The sequence below is a fragment of the Aotus nancymaae genome, unplaced genomic scaffold, assembly GCF_030222135.1.
Source record: "Aotus nancymaae isolate 86718 unplaced genomic scaffold, 86718_ANA_hifiasm-v0.15.2.pri h1tg000019l, whole genome shotgun sequence".
Lineage (NCBI taxonomy): Eukaryota > Metazoa > Chordata > Mammalia > Primates > Aotidae > Aotus > Aotus nancymaae.
The window spans coordinates 26,745,630-26,759,242 of NW_026988431.1; the positions used below are offsets into that span (position 1 = coordinate 26,745,630).

A 13,613-nucleotide genomic window follows, 5' to 3' on the forward strand; every position below is an offset into this window, starting at 1 on the left:
AAATGGAGCTTGGTATATTTATGGCAAAATTTAATTTATTGGAAAAGTATTAGGAAGCTCACAGTTTTAAAGGGAGGCTGGAGAATAGGGATGAGGCAGGGATGAGGGTTGGCGAGGCAGGGTCAGCATCTTGCTAGGGATAGTGGGTTTAGGATGCTACTACCTAAACCTTCAAAACTAGATACTTACCACTGTACTCCTGGCATCACCACAGTGGCACTCATTGCTGGCCAATTGAACCCTTAACTCTGATCATATACCTTGTGTCATTTCTCCAAAGTCAATATCCTGAGCAGGAGCATCTCATTGGCTGTGCTTTGGTCATAAATCTTCTTTGGGTTACCCAAGGGCCAGAGAGGGAATATCTGCCCACTCTTAAGTTTCATAGTAGAAGAGGGGCTTTGCTTATTAGTACTGTCTTCAATGGTCCAGAATTAAAAACAACCAAAATGTCTCTCAATAGGTGAATTTCCCTGACAAGGAGTCCTTTGTGATAAACCCCAAATGGCTCTAGCTGGTTGCTCTCTGCCGACAGAACCGCCTTCCCCTTCCCCCATAGTGTATTTGTTTAAATCAGTCGTTTTCAACCTTGGTTCTGCATTCAAAGCATCTGGAAAATCTGATGGGGATTAAGTGGACTGGTTTAAAATTACCTGGCAGATGGTAGAGGATTTGTAGTCTTCTTCCTGCTTAACAAGACTAGACCCTTACCTCTCTCTCCCTCTCCTTGACTAAAGGGGTTCTGTCTGTGAAAGAATTTTCTGAAATGCAAAGTTTTATTCAAATGTAAATCATAACCTTTACCTTTACTTCATGAGATGCCAAAGATCTTTTTATTTTTAACTTGCTAACTATGAAAACATCAAGCTATATAAAAGTAAGCAGAATAACATAAATCCTTAATAGACCCATCATCCCCCAGCTGCAAAAATTATCAATTTATGGCCAATTTTATTTTATTTATACCTTCAGCCTCTGGCCCCTCATTGAATTATTTTTATCATGTCATTCACAAATGTTTTAGTATGTATCTCTAATAGATTAAAAACCCTAACAAAACAGCCACCATACTATTAGCACCTCAAACAATGATCAATAAGATTGGACAAATTAGAAATCAAATAAACCAACTGCTTCAATTGATATGTCTCTTCAGTCTCTTAACGTATAGATTCTGCCACCATGCTTTTTTTCCCTTTGTAATATTTATTTATTTATTTATTTATTTATTTATTGAGACGGAGTCTCACTCTATTGCCCAGGCTGGAATACAGTGGCATGATCTCGGCTCACTGCAACCTCCGCCTCCCCAGGTTCAGGCAATTCTCCTGCCTCAGCCTCCCAAGTAGCTGGGATTACAGGCGTGTGCCACCACACCCAGCTAATTTTTGTATTTTTAGTAGAGATGGGGTTTCACCATGTTGGTCAGGTGGGTCTCGAACTCGTGACCTCATGATCCACCCACCTCAGCCTCCCAAAGTGCTGGGATTATAGGTGTGATTTATTTATAAAGAAACCAGGTCATTTTTTCCCTAAATTTTTGTTCAGTGTATATTTCACTGTTTGTATTTGCCTTATTTTAAAACAAACCTATTTTTTAGAAGTTTCACATTACAGAAAATTTATAAAAACAGTACAGAGTTCCCATATACTCTACCTACTTTACCCTATAATTAACATCTACATTATTATAAGATATTTCTTACAATAACAAATCAATTTTGATATCATTAACCAAAATCTATGCTTTATTTAGATTTCCTTAGTTTTTCTCTAATGTGCTTTTTCTTCTCCAGGATGCCACATTCCATTTAGTCATGTTACGTCTTCTTAGGCTCATCTTTGTTGTAAGAATTTCTCAGATTTTTTTATATTTCAAGATTGCTATAGACTGAATATTTTTGTTCTCAAATTCTTATGTTGAAATCTGAACTCCAACTGTGTTGGTAAGTAGGGCCTTTGAAAAGTTATTAGGTCATGAGGGCAGAGCTCTCATGCCTGAAATTATTGACTCTATAAAAGAGACCACAGAGAACTCCCTCACCGCTTCTCACATGTAAGGTTTCAGCACAAGGCTGTCTTCTATGAACCCAGAAGTGGGCCATCAATAGGCACCAAATCTTCCAGTACCTTGATCTTGTACTTCTCAGGCTTCAAAACTAGGAGAAATCAAGTATTTGCTGTTTCTAAGCCATCCAATCTATGGTATTTTGTTCCAGCAGCCCTAATGGACTAAGACAATAACAATTTTGAGACTTACTGGTCAGGTATTGTGTAAAATGTCCCTTCAGTGGGATTTGTTTGGTGCTTTTCTCATGGTTAGAGAGGGATTATATCTTTTTTGGAGGAAAACCATAGACAAAAGTACCATTGTCATTACTTCATATTAAGGGTACATTCTACCAACATGACTTGTCAATGTTGATTTTGACCTTGATCACTTGTCCAAGGTAGTGTTTGTCAGGTTTCTCCACAAAGTAACAAAGTTTCTCCTTCCCTCTCTTGTTTTCATACTGTACTCTTTGGAAGGAAGTCATTATTCACAACCCACAAGGAGTAGGAAGCTATGCTCCACCTCTCTGAGGACAGAGTAGTTACATGAATTATTTCTAATTCTTCTGCATAGGATGTTTTTCTCTTGTCTATTTATTTACTAATACATTCTCATTATTTATTTGTACATCAGTATGGACCTCTAGATACTTATTTTTACTTCAAGTTGTAATCCAATACAATTCTTTCACCTTTGGCCACTAGGAGTTTTTTCAGTTGGTCCCTGTGTCCCTGTTTCTTTGACACATCTTCACCAATATAGATTTTTATCTTTTTTTATTTGGTGAACTTCCTTAATTTCTAGCATCACAAGATGCTTCCAGCTTATTGTATATCCAAGTTGTATATTTCCTGGCCCAATGTTGGAATCAGCCATTTCTCCAAAGGGCTTTGATTCCTTTTATGGAAAATGGTGTTAGAAACCAAAATGTGGCACTTGGTGTGTTTGTTGCTATTGGAATATCATTGCTTCTAAGCCCACTCACCTGACAGAGCAAGGAAATATGTGTGCACATTAACCCTTGTATGTATACATATGTGTGTGTGTATATATATATATAGCCATATCTACATCAAGCTAAAAATGAATTCATACTGATGTTTCAGACTCTAATCTATTACTACATAGATCATTCTAGTCTCTTCCTAATATTTTAAATAGGTATTACTTTGTTTGTCTTATAAATTGTTAGATCAAGGTAACAGTTCAATATTTTGGCAGAAATAGTCCAAAGGAGGCAGTGTGCTCTTTTATCACAATGGGTATAACAACTGTCTATTCATGACATGATCATTCCCTAGATTCCATTAATTCTTTAACATTTGTTAAATGTTAAAATTTTGATTGGCTCTTTCCTTCTTCTTTAACTGGAATACTTTGTGAGATACATTTGTGACCCTCTCATTAACTATTTGGTGGCCCTGAGGAAGAACCCATATAAAAAAAGGCAGGATAAATGCTTGATTCTTTTCATTATTATTTTTTAAATAATATATTGGTTTTTTAGAATCCTCCCAGGCTGACCACAGGGTTATTTTTGGTTCCAAGTACTATTACGAACTTGCAGCAGCTCTTTAGGCACATGGCTCAGCCCTCTACCTGCAGCTTTGAGTCCTGGACATTCTGCCTCAGGATAGCAGAATGGGGGTGATTGGTGGGGGTGGGGAGGTGGGGCAGATGCAGAGAAGGATTTGAAAGGGATGGCAAGGTGGGGGCTCTGAAGGGTTTCCATATTTATCTAGAAAAAGCTCTGATCTCCAAAATCATTAATACTTGTATAGCTGTTGCCTTGGTTTTACAGCTTTTCATGTTGCCTTTCAAGTCGTTGAAGTCCATCTTTTAAAGTCCATCTTTAAAGTCTCCTCAAGCAACCAGGAAAGAAAGAACAGCCTGAAGATCTGGAAAGGGCATGTTTGATCCTAAATCATTAAAGGTAGCCTATCTAGGAGAAAAACCAAGTTGCCTTTGGAATGCTAGTGGAAGGGGGAAGGCCCTGGTTCTCCACCCTGGTTATTAGTTACCTAAAACACATTTTAAAAACCACGTATGTCCCTGCATGACCCACAAACATTCTGATTAAATTGGTCTGTGATAGGACCCCAAAAGTGTTAGTTTTTAAAAAATTGTATAAGCTTTTTGCAAGGTGACCCTAACATTAAAGGAGAGCTATTTTCAAACCCCCTAGAACTCCAGCAGGCTAATGACAATTGTGTCACACCTACAGACTCATCACCTTAATGCAGTTGCCTCATGTTATTAGATGATATCCCTACCCCACAACTCAGAAGACTAAGCTAGGAAAGACAATGTCATACAAGTCTCATCCCTCCTTAGAATACTGGAGGCTGATGAGTGCAGTTCAGTTCCAACACTTGGGTCTTTATTATTGTTTTTTGTAGAGATAGGGTCTCTATGTTGCCCAGACGGGTCTCGAATTTGTGACCTTGAATGACCTCCCCTTGCCTTCCACAGTGCTGGGATTATAGGTATGAGCCAGTGTGCCCAGCCCTGGGTCCTCAACATAAGACAGCACTGTGTCCCAACCCTTGACTCCAAAAATGGCTACATTTACTTTCTGCTTGGCACCGTTCTAAGTCCTTTACATATCTCAACATCCCTAATAGGTTGGTATCATCTCCACTTAACAGATGAGCTACTGGGATCGGAGAGAGTTAAGTGACTTGTTAAGGTCAAAAGCCTATTTCTGGGTGGGTCCAGACTCTTTCCCACCACATGCTGTCACTTACAGGCTGTGATTTTATGCCCAGCCCCTCTCAAAGAGCTGTCTCCTGCTTTCTATTGCATAATCAATATTGACACCTGGTGTAGGGGAGCTGTGCGGCGCCGGGAAGGCCTGGACTGGGGTGAGGGATCCTAAATCTCTGCTCCCCAGCATCAGGCCCTGGGTAGGCCCCTGCCCTTGTGGTAGGGTAACCCACCTTCCTTCACAGCTCAGAGGTCTGAGGGTGTTTGCAGGAAAGACTAGAATGCCTAGGTGGCTTCTTCTACCTCTCACCCCTCCTCACTCCCAGTCCTGTGCCACAGGGTTTCACTCACAGCTCCTTCCACTCCACACTTCCCCTGAAAATCTCACTGCCCTGTGACTTCTCCATGTGCCACTTCCTGTGCGTCAAATCCCCAGGATCAGCTGCCCACTGTCTATGGCCACCCCAATTCTTGACTAGAACGACATTTATCACTGCCCACCCTTCTCCCACTCTTCCCCTCTCAGGAAATGACACCACATCCAGGAAACTCTTAACCACCACTAGCCCAGTGCTCCCTCTCCCCTCTTCACGCAGTCACCAAGTCCCCTCAGTTTCACCACTCAAGATAGTTGTTAGACCCTGGCGCCGCTCCATCCCCGTTTCCCTAGGATAGGCCTCGTGTGTGAGGCCAGCCCTGCCTCATTTCCTCCTAACCCCAACCCAGGCCTTGTGCTTTGTGTACCACCAGACCCAACCAAAGCCCATTACCTGATTTGCTCTTTTGGCTCCCAGGAGACATTTAGGTACCCTCCTTGGTTCAGGTTTAGGGCGCGACCACACCTTCAGCCCCGCCCCGCCGCACGGCCAACCCAGAGGTTACTTTCGGTTTCCTTAAGGTTCCTGGATCTTGGACTTCACGGGTCTGCAAGCCCCGCTCTGATTGGCTGCCTCCTGCACCAGTCGCGGCGCCCCGCCCTAAGGCGCTTAGGTTCCGCCCCTTATTCCCGCAGGGATTGGGCCTTGTGGCACCTCCCAGGCTCGGATTGGTAGGAGGTGAGACCCTCCCCTCTGCCCACGTGGGCCCTCGGGACTGCGGAGGAGCAGTGTCCGGCCATGGCCGGGTCCCGCAGGCTGGCGCTGGCCGAGGCCCTGGAGCTGGGGCCTGGCTGGCGTCATGCGTGCCACGCTCTGCTTTACGCGCCGGACCCTGGGATGCTCTTCGGCCGCATCCCGCTGCGCTACGCTGTACTGGTGAGAAGGGGGCGCGCCCGGCCACTTTCTGCGTGAGCCCTGCACTCTCTCTGGGGTCTCCTCCGGGGCACCCCTGCCAATCCCCGATTCCCCCTCTCGCAGATGCAGATGCGCTTCGATGGACGCCTGGGATTCCCCGGCGGATTCGTGGACACGCAGGACAACAGCCTAGAGGAAGGGCTGAACCGCGAGCTGCGCGAGGAGCTGGGCGAGGCTGCGGCCGCCTTCCGCGTAGAGCGCACTGACTACCGCAGCTCCCACACCGGGTCAGGGCCGCGCGTTGTGGCCCACTTCTACGCCAAGCGTCTGACACTCGAGCAGCTGTTGGCTGTGGAGGCCGGCGCTACACGCGCCAAGGACCACGGGCTGGAGGTGGGGCCAGCCTAGGACTCTGTACCTTTCCCAATTTCCTCTTCTCCCAAAGCTTTCCCTCCCCCAAGAAAGAATCTCTGCAGGAAAGTCTTTACCCCTCTGACCTTGCCCTCTTCCCAATTTTCTTGGTGGAGTTTGGATCGTGGTCATCTCTACTTTGAGTTAGTACTGCCAACCTGGGCTTTCTGTAAAGATCTTTCCCCACCCATTACCAGGAGAGATCCAGGATCTCTGGAGACATCTTTTCTAGAACACACTCATCCACGTCTCTCTGCTGTTTCCTATTGACAGTGTGATAGATTATCACATTATCTAGGCATGGCACCCTACGTTTTATTCCTAGGTTTGCTTTTCTTGTGTAGGAGATGTGACCCTGATATTTCAGGCAAGGCTAGTAGACTGTGTATGAGGTGGTTCTCAAAATTTGGCAGGTAGCAGAATCATCTGGGTGGCTTATTAAAACAGTAATTTCTCCCAGCATTCCTGCATTGGTGACGGGGCATGGGGAGAAGAAACCTGAGAATTTGGAGTTTTCAAAAGTTCTCAAATAATGCTGATGCAAGTAATCTGAAGACCACATTTTGTCAACCACTGGTGAAAGGGTATGAATGCATCTTTGAGGCAGGAACCACTAGAGGTTTAGAAGCAGATGTGGAAAATATTAATTGATAGAGCTAGATAATAGGTTTTGGGTCATTTTCCTGCAGAAGGTTGGGCCACTAGGCTTTAGTGAGGTATGAGCCTTGGGCCTGGTTCTGCTGGAGTGTTAAGGGGTGAGATCTCTGATCTAGAAATATCTGCTGGAGATAGGATGGAGTTAACGGAATGAGCCACCTGGGGCCCCAGTATCTCCTGTCTCCTTCTTTTTCAGGTGCTGGGCCTGGTGCGAGTGCCCCTGTATACCCTGCGGGATGGTGTGGGAGGCCTGCCTACCTTCCTGGAGAATTCCTTTATTGGCTCTGCCCGAGAGCAGTTACTGGAAGCTCTCCAGGACTTGGGACTGCTACAGTCTGGCTCGATCTCAGGCCTTAAGATTCCAGCTCGTCACTAGAGGCAGTCCTCCATGGACCCATGGAAACTAAGATGAGGACCTTGGTACTAGGGAGAGAGGGAAGGGTGTGGGAATGTTTTCTTATTGGACCTGAGAGATGATACATGATACCAAATTAAAAGAAGGAGAAGTGTGATACCATATGTTTTGAGCAGAGGACCCTCCAACTCATGGCACCAGGGCAAAAATCCACAGCTCATCCCAGGAACCGTGGCAGCTTCTTAGAGCCTGCCTCCTCCCTGTATATATGCATACAGCCTGGTAACCCCCAGGCATGCAAATATACAATCTATAACAACACACAGCCTGACACCTTCCCCTGGTCATGTCCAGTTTAACTATGAAGGGGTATTTGTCAACACTCTGCTCCCTGATTGCAAGAAGCTTCTGAAGCAAGCATGGGTCCTTCCCTCACTCCTCCATGGCTGCTCTCCAGGGTCTAACCCAGCTTATTTGTTAGGGAGGATAGAGAGGCAGAGGACCACCTGTGCTTACTGAAAATAGACTTGCTCTAATCTGAGTGGTGGTGACCAAGGCAGTTGGCTCTTAAAAGGTGGGAGAGTATCCTAACCAATCCTCAATCTTTTTCTTCTGAAACTGAGCAGGAGGGGTAAGGAAGTGGCTGGGTTTCCTTATACTGAGCATGGGCATGAGACCTGTAACTACTGGTGTCTCTGCTCCAGAGTTTTCATCTTTGGGATGCCTGAGACTCTGATACTGTCAGAAGGGAAGTGACCCACCCCCGTCTAGGCCTGCCCTGCCAAAAAGAGCCTCCCATTAAAGAGGGCTTAGAGCTGGGCCTCTAGGCCCTTCACTTTATCTACACAAAGGTGGTAGAATAACATAGACTGGACAAAGTAATCCATGGAGAGAGAAAAAGAAGAGGGCTCAGGAAATGGCCCTGAGGAAGCCCAATCCTAAGAGTTTGGACAGAGAAAACCCGGCATGTTAAAGAAGACAAGAGAGTGGACGATGCAGAGTGCTTATGAGGGTTTCACTAAAACAGAGGCAGAACTGTCCACTCCATTTAGTAACATGAAGTGTTTGATGACTATGATGGCAGCAATTTCAGGGAGGGTGGTGTGGAAGGCAGGCTGGAGTGGTTGAGTGAATGGAAGATTGGGAAGTGGAGCATGTGAGAAGTTAGCCCTAAATGGGGCTCAGGTTAATAACTGGAGAGCTGTGGGGTCAAGCCGTGTTTAAGGTAGGAGGTACAGCATGCTGATCTTTATGGCAACAGTCAAGATGGTGCGATGAGAGAGATGGGAGGGAGACGGGGAGGAGGACCCCTAAAGGGTCACAGTCCTTGAAAGAGGAGGAGGGATGGGACCTTTGTAGGAAGAGAGACAGCTCTGCAGCCTCACAGGACTCAATACAACAGAAAGTGGTAAGTATAGAAGATTAGGATGACTGAATTAATGGGGAAATGATGAAGGAGTTTGAATCTCTTCTTTGTGAAATGAAGTGATATTATCAGCTAGATGTGGGTGGAGCATGTTCTTGGAAGGTAGGAAGTAGATGTTTTCCTTGGTGTTGGAAATCAGATTGATTAAGGAAACAGCAGAAGGGCCGGACAAGGCTGAGCTCTGAGATGGTCAGTTTAGAGTGGGATGTTTGGCACTCAGCTCTGTGTGTGTTGAGTGGGGCTCTGCATGCACCTGTCTTTCCCTCATCAGGATTCAGCAGCTGGGATGGAGACACTTACTGTACTGTTGGGGTTTTGCCAGGGAAGTAAAAGAAGGTAAGAGAAAGATGGGGAGTTCCGATGACATGACAGGAGAAATTGCAGTGATGAAATGTGCAGCCTAAGGTTTAATTGGCCCAAAATGGGAATTGAAAACAGGAGGTGACTAGGAAGGGATTAGGAAATTAGAAGTCTTGACAAGGTAGAAACTCCAGAATGGTGAGGGATTGGTCAGGGTTATATTTAAGCCAGACAGGAGTTCTTTGGAAATTGAGAGGTGGAGCAATCTCAGGTAAAGGCAAAATAGAGAGTATGACCTGGGGTTGCTGGCCAGAGCCAGGGGAGGAGCCTTAAAACGTGAGATCTGGGGTTGGTGAGGCTGGAGGGCAGGGTGAGCCACCATGTGGGTGCTGAAGCAAAAAACTGACATGTTGAGAAGGGTGGTGTGACCTAGGAGCCATTGTCCTTGGTGAACAAGAGGAGTGACCACAGGCCAGTGGCACCTGCCAGAGGGGAAAGCAGGCCTGACAGGATAGCACCTCCCAGGCGAGGGCCTTTTGAGGAGGAGAGGGTGGGAAATGGTCTGGAAGCTTAATGCAGAGCAATGTGGTTCCCACTGGCAGCCCTTGGTCTTAGAAGAATGGAGTGGCCGATGGGGGAGCAGCTGTACAATGAGTCTTTCTAATCTCACCCTGACCCTTTTGTCAAACATTATCTAGATGAAACCTCAGCGTAGGCAGGCTGCGGGGAATGGACATTCCAGTGGTTCCTGGGGTCCCAGCCTGTCGCAGCTTCATCTGTGCTTTGTGCACTTGACTCTCAGTCATCTCTGCAAGGGACCCTGAGGTCTGTGAGATCAGAGTCACTCACCCTTGATGGCCCTGCTAATAGACCTCTCCCTCAGATAATTCTGGATCCAGAACTCCTTCTGGGATGTAATCCAGGTCAACATGAATACCATTTGGAAGGTACCTTTACAGCACTCACATCACTCTGCTTGAGTATCCCAGTGATCAGTTTCTCAGTGCCTGCCTCCTGCACAGCTCATCTGTCCACTTATTTGCATTAAATCTGCTTTTTATTTAGGTCTGTGGAGATGGTTAAGTGGGGAGGAGCCCATGAGTTTCCTGTATGATCCCTTAAACATACTCTCCAAGTCAGTAGATACTTCTCAGGCAGACTTTATAAAAATGTTTCACTGTACTGGGGTTTGTGTTCATCTCACTCACCTAGACAGTCCTTGTAGGCAGGGTAGGCAGATGGGGGCTCATAGAAGCTCACACTCTGTGTTTCTCCTCCTCTTACTCATTCCCACAATGCTGAGGTTTAAGGAAAGCCAGGGATGATGTCCCACTTAAGCTTTGCTTGGCCTTGTTAAGTCGAATCATCTGGGGTGGGAAGCAGAGAAATGCTCATTGCAATCTTTGACCTTCACTAACTGCTGTGGTGACTTTGACCCAAGCCCTTGACCTCCTTTCTCTTATCTGAAATGTTGCTGTGATTCCTGTGGTGAGATTAGATGAGGCAGCGCTTGGGATAAGTTTGCAGAGATGCATTCAGCGGTATGAAAGTACAGGATGCCATGTGTGCTTCCTGCTTCATAGCACATTTTGTTTCTTGCAAGGTGAGAGGCCCAGCCGCCTCCCCACAAACATATTTGTGCCTTTTTCAGCATAATCAGCAAGATGTTCCCACTTCTCAGCATTGCACTTTTCTGCTGATGCAGAATAAATGCTTTGAGCCCCACCCTGTTCTGAGACAAAGTCCCCCGTGGTCACCCAGCATATGGCAAAGCTGCTGCTTGTGGGCTGGAACATTTGAGGCAACAGTGACTTCCTCTTTTTCCAGTTACCTGAACCCTTAGAGGCAGCCAGTGAAACAGACAAGGGGAGGGGAAGAGAAGAGGGAAGGCATGTTTCCTATATGAGTTTCAGTTTATTGCACTGAAATGTTTCTGAAACCTTTATCTCCAATGGAATCATGAATGGATGTGGAAGAGTCAAAAATAGAGGAAAAAATTTAGTCTGTAAGCAAATCATTGGATGGCATCAGAATCTGAACCCAAGTAAAAGATGCTGGACCTTGGCCCTTATCAGAGAAGAAGAGAAGAGACAGGCAGGGGATTTTATTTACAGCATGTTCAATTCTGAGGAAGAGGAGTATGGGCAGGGCAAAGGAAAAAGGAAAAATGGGAAACTCCCCCATGGACTTAAGGCCCCCACAAAGAGAAACCATGTGCCTTCTTCCCACTTCTCTTCTGGCTTGGGCAAATGAGGCAGTTCATGCTCCCTTTAGGGGTGGAGGCAGTCTGCAGAGACCAGTTGGGCAGAGATGAAATCTTGCGAAGGAACCCTTCTTACACTCGAAAAGCAAGAATAGCAAAGGGACTTTGGGAAGGACATAACACAAGAACAGGAAGCTCCTCACCAACAGCTCCCAGATGGAAGGAGTCTGTGTGTCTAGCATTTTCACCAAAGTGCTGTTATCCTGATGTACAGATGCAAACTGGAACTGCTGCCTGTGCCCTCACCATGGGCATGTACCCACCACAGGCATTCCCAGGTGATGCAGGGGCGCAGGATTCCCTCTTCCTGCTCCGGATAACAACCCCTGGATGGGGTTTTCAACAAGTATAGGAGCTCCTGGACTCAGCCAGGACTCTCACCCACAGTCCCAGTCCTCCCACCTTCTTCAGGTCTCTAGAAGACAGAACTGATGGGTTTACAACATCCTGTTACCCAGCGCTAATCCCAGGCTGTGGATGTAGGGAAAGGCCAGGTAAACAAGGAGGGGAGAACAGGTGAATGACCCCAATTGTTTGAAACCGAAAGAACAGAATTGCCCCCAGTTAGTAAACAGCAAGAAATTTTGTAGTATGTCTGTTCCAGAAATACTACAAAATAGAAGAGGATGTGAGCACCAGATGCTCATGATAAAAACCATGCTCTGGAAGATGGATTCCAAGGAGTAGAAGCGGTATTTGCTCACAGCATTTAAGGAGAGCAGGGACTCTGGGATGCGGTGAGAGTAAAGATAAGACATGCAGGAACCCACCAACAACATCAAGAAAGGATTTAAGGGCAGGGATCTCTCTGTTAAAGAACTTAACATTACCCTAGAAACAGCAAAGAGCATCATCAGCCCTGGGAAAAACTACCTCTGATGTGGAGAGCAAGCTTAAGAAAATCCCCTAGAACCCAGAGAAAAAGTGCAAAACAAGGAAAATGGCCAAAGAGAACATCATAGATACAGAGATCAGACAATGACAATCCAGAGTCTTGTTAAGCGATAGAAGGAAAATGCTAACAACACGTGTAACAGGAACACCATTTTAGAGGAAACCAGAAGAAAAGTTCCCTAAACTCAAAAGATACCACACCAGAAGTGGGCAGTACTCACCATGTTCAGGGGAACAGAAAGATAAAAACTGAAAAGTATCAGAATGTTTTCTGTGTGAAGGAAATTTGTAAGGTAGGAGAATTAGGTCACTTACTATAGCACAAACTGCATGTCTATCTAAATCAACATTTAAGTGCAAAAGCATGGATATTACTCGTAGTTAACTGGGAAACCATACAGGTGTTTTTCAGGAATGTACATAATGAATCCAAGTAAAGAACGGATCAGGAAAATTGTGTAAGAAGTTTGTGAGCTGGTTGTGAGGCAGTGGCTCCTATTATGTCCAATTTTAGTGCTAAGTACTGTGTTAATGATGGGTGTCGAACAATATGTTAGCAATTGAAAGGAAATATGTATACTGTGAGCATAATAAATGTTTTATAGAGAATAACAGTCATTTGATTTTATGCTAGTTCCCAGGTTCTCGTTTAGTTTAGTAAATGTGAGTCGCCAGGAGGGAGAAAGAAGCATAAACATGTGTTGATTTTACTGAGGAAATTAGCAGGATTTGGTTTCTGAAAATGGTAAGACTTGTGAAATTTTACTATCTCAAAGTACATACAAAAACATGATTCTCGCTGAATATGAAAAGATTAGAAAGAATGCCAGGGAATTATAGTTAAAAAGTAAGAGACCATCATAATATTAGTATCAAAAGGACTAGAATTATTTAATTGATCAAGAGATTATCCACAATAATCACATAATCACCAACAATTTCAGATTATATACAGCAAAGTCTATTAGAAATTAATAAAATAGTATTAAGAGACTGCTAACATACTTCCATCAGCATTCAACAGTTAAATGTCAGCTGTAAGTATGCCTATCCAGTATCTAAAAAGAATAAAAAGGAAGATGCTGATGACAATGAACATTTTAGGGATGCTTACTGTGTGGCAGGCACTATTCTAAGCTCTTCATGTATTAACACATTGAGTCCTCAGAACAGTCTTAAGATGTAGGGATACTATTGTCTTCACACTCGAAATAGACTCAGCACAAAAGTAAAAAATGTAATGAATGCACTTTGCTTACATTCTGAACTCTGTAACTTCAAGCAGTGAATATAGTTTTAAAGTGTCAGGAAACATT

The 13,613-nt window shown here is 44.8% G+C and overlaps 1 protein-coding gene and 1 long non-coding RNA gene across 4 annotated transcripts in view; one reads left to right on the forward strand and one right to left on the reverse strand.

Moving 5' to 3' along the window:
- LOC135275875 (uncharacterized) overlaps nucleotides 1–5,682 on the reverse strand; it is a 79,857-nt gene extending 74,175 nt beyond the window's left edge. For all 3 annotated transcript variants that reach the window (XR_010343449.1, XR_010343450.1, XR_010343448.1), the window contains exon 1: nucleotides 5,530–5,682. This is a non-coding gene — a long non-coding RNA (uncharacterized LOC135275875). The remainder of the gene's footprint in view (nucleotides 1–5,529) is intronic.
- Nucleotides 5,683–5,874: 192 nt separating this feature from the next.
- LOC105716528 (U8 snoRNA-decapping enzyme) lies at nucleotides 5,875–7,576 on the forward strand. The gene is made up of 3 exons (XM_012451240.3): nucleotides 5,875–6,012; nucleotides 6,115–6,384; nucleotides 7,256–7,576. The coding sequence occupies exons 1-3, from the start codon at nucleotides 5,875–5,877 to the stop codon at nucleotides 7,433–7,435; spliced, it is 588 nt and encodes a 195-aa protein (XP_012306663.1). The 3' UTR covers nucleotides 7,436–7,576.
- Nucleotides 7,577–13,613: the final 6,037 nt, after the last annotated feature.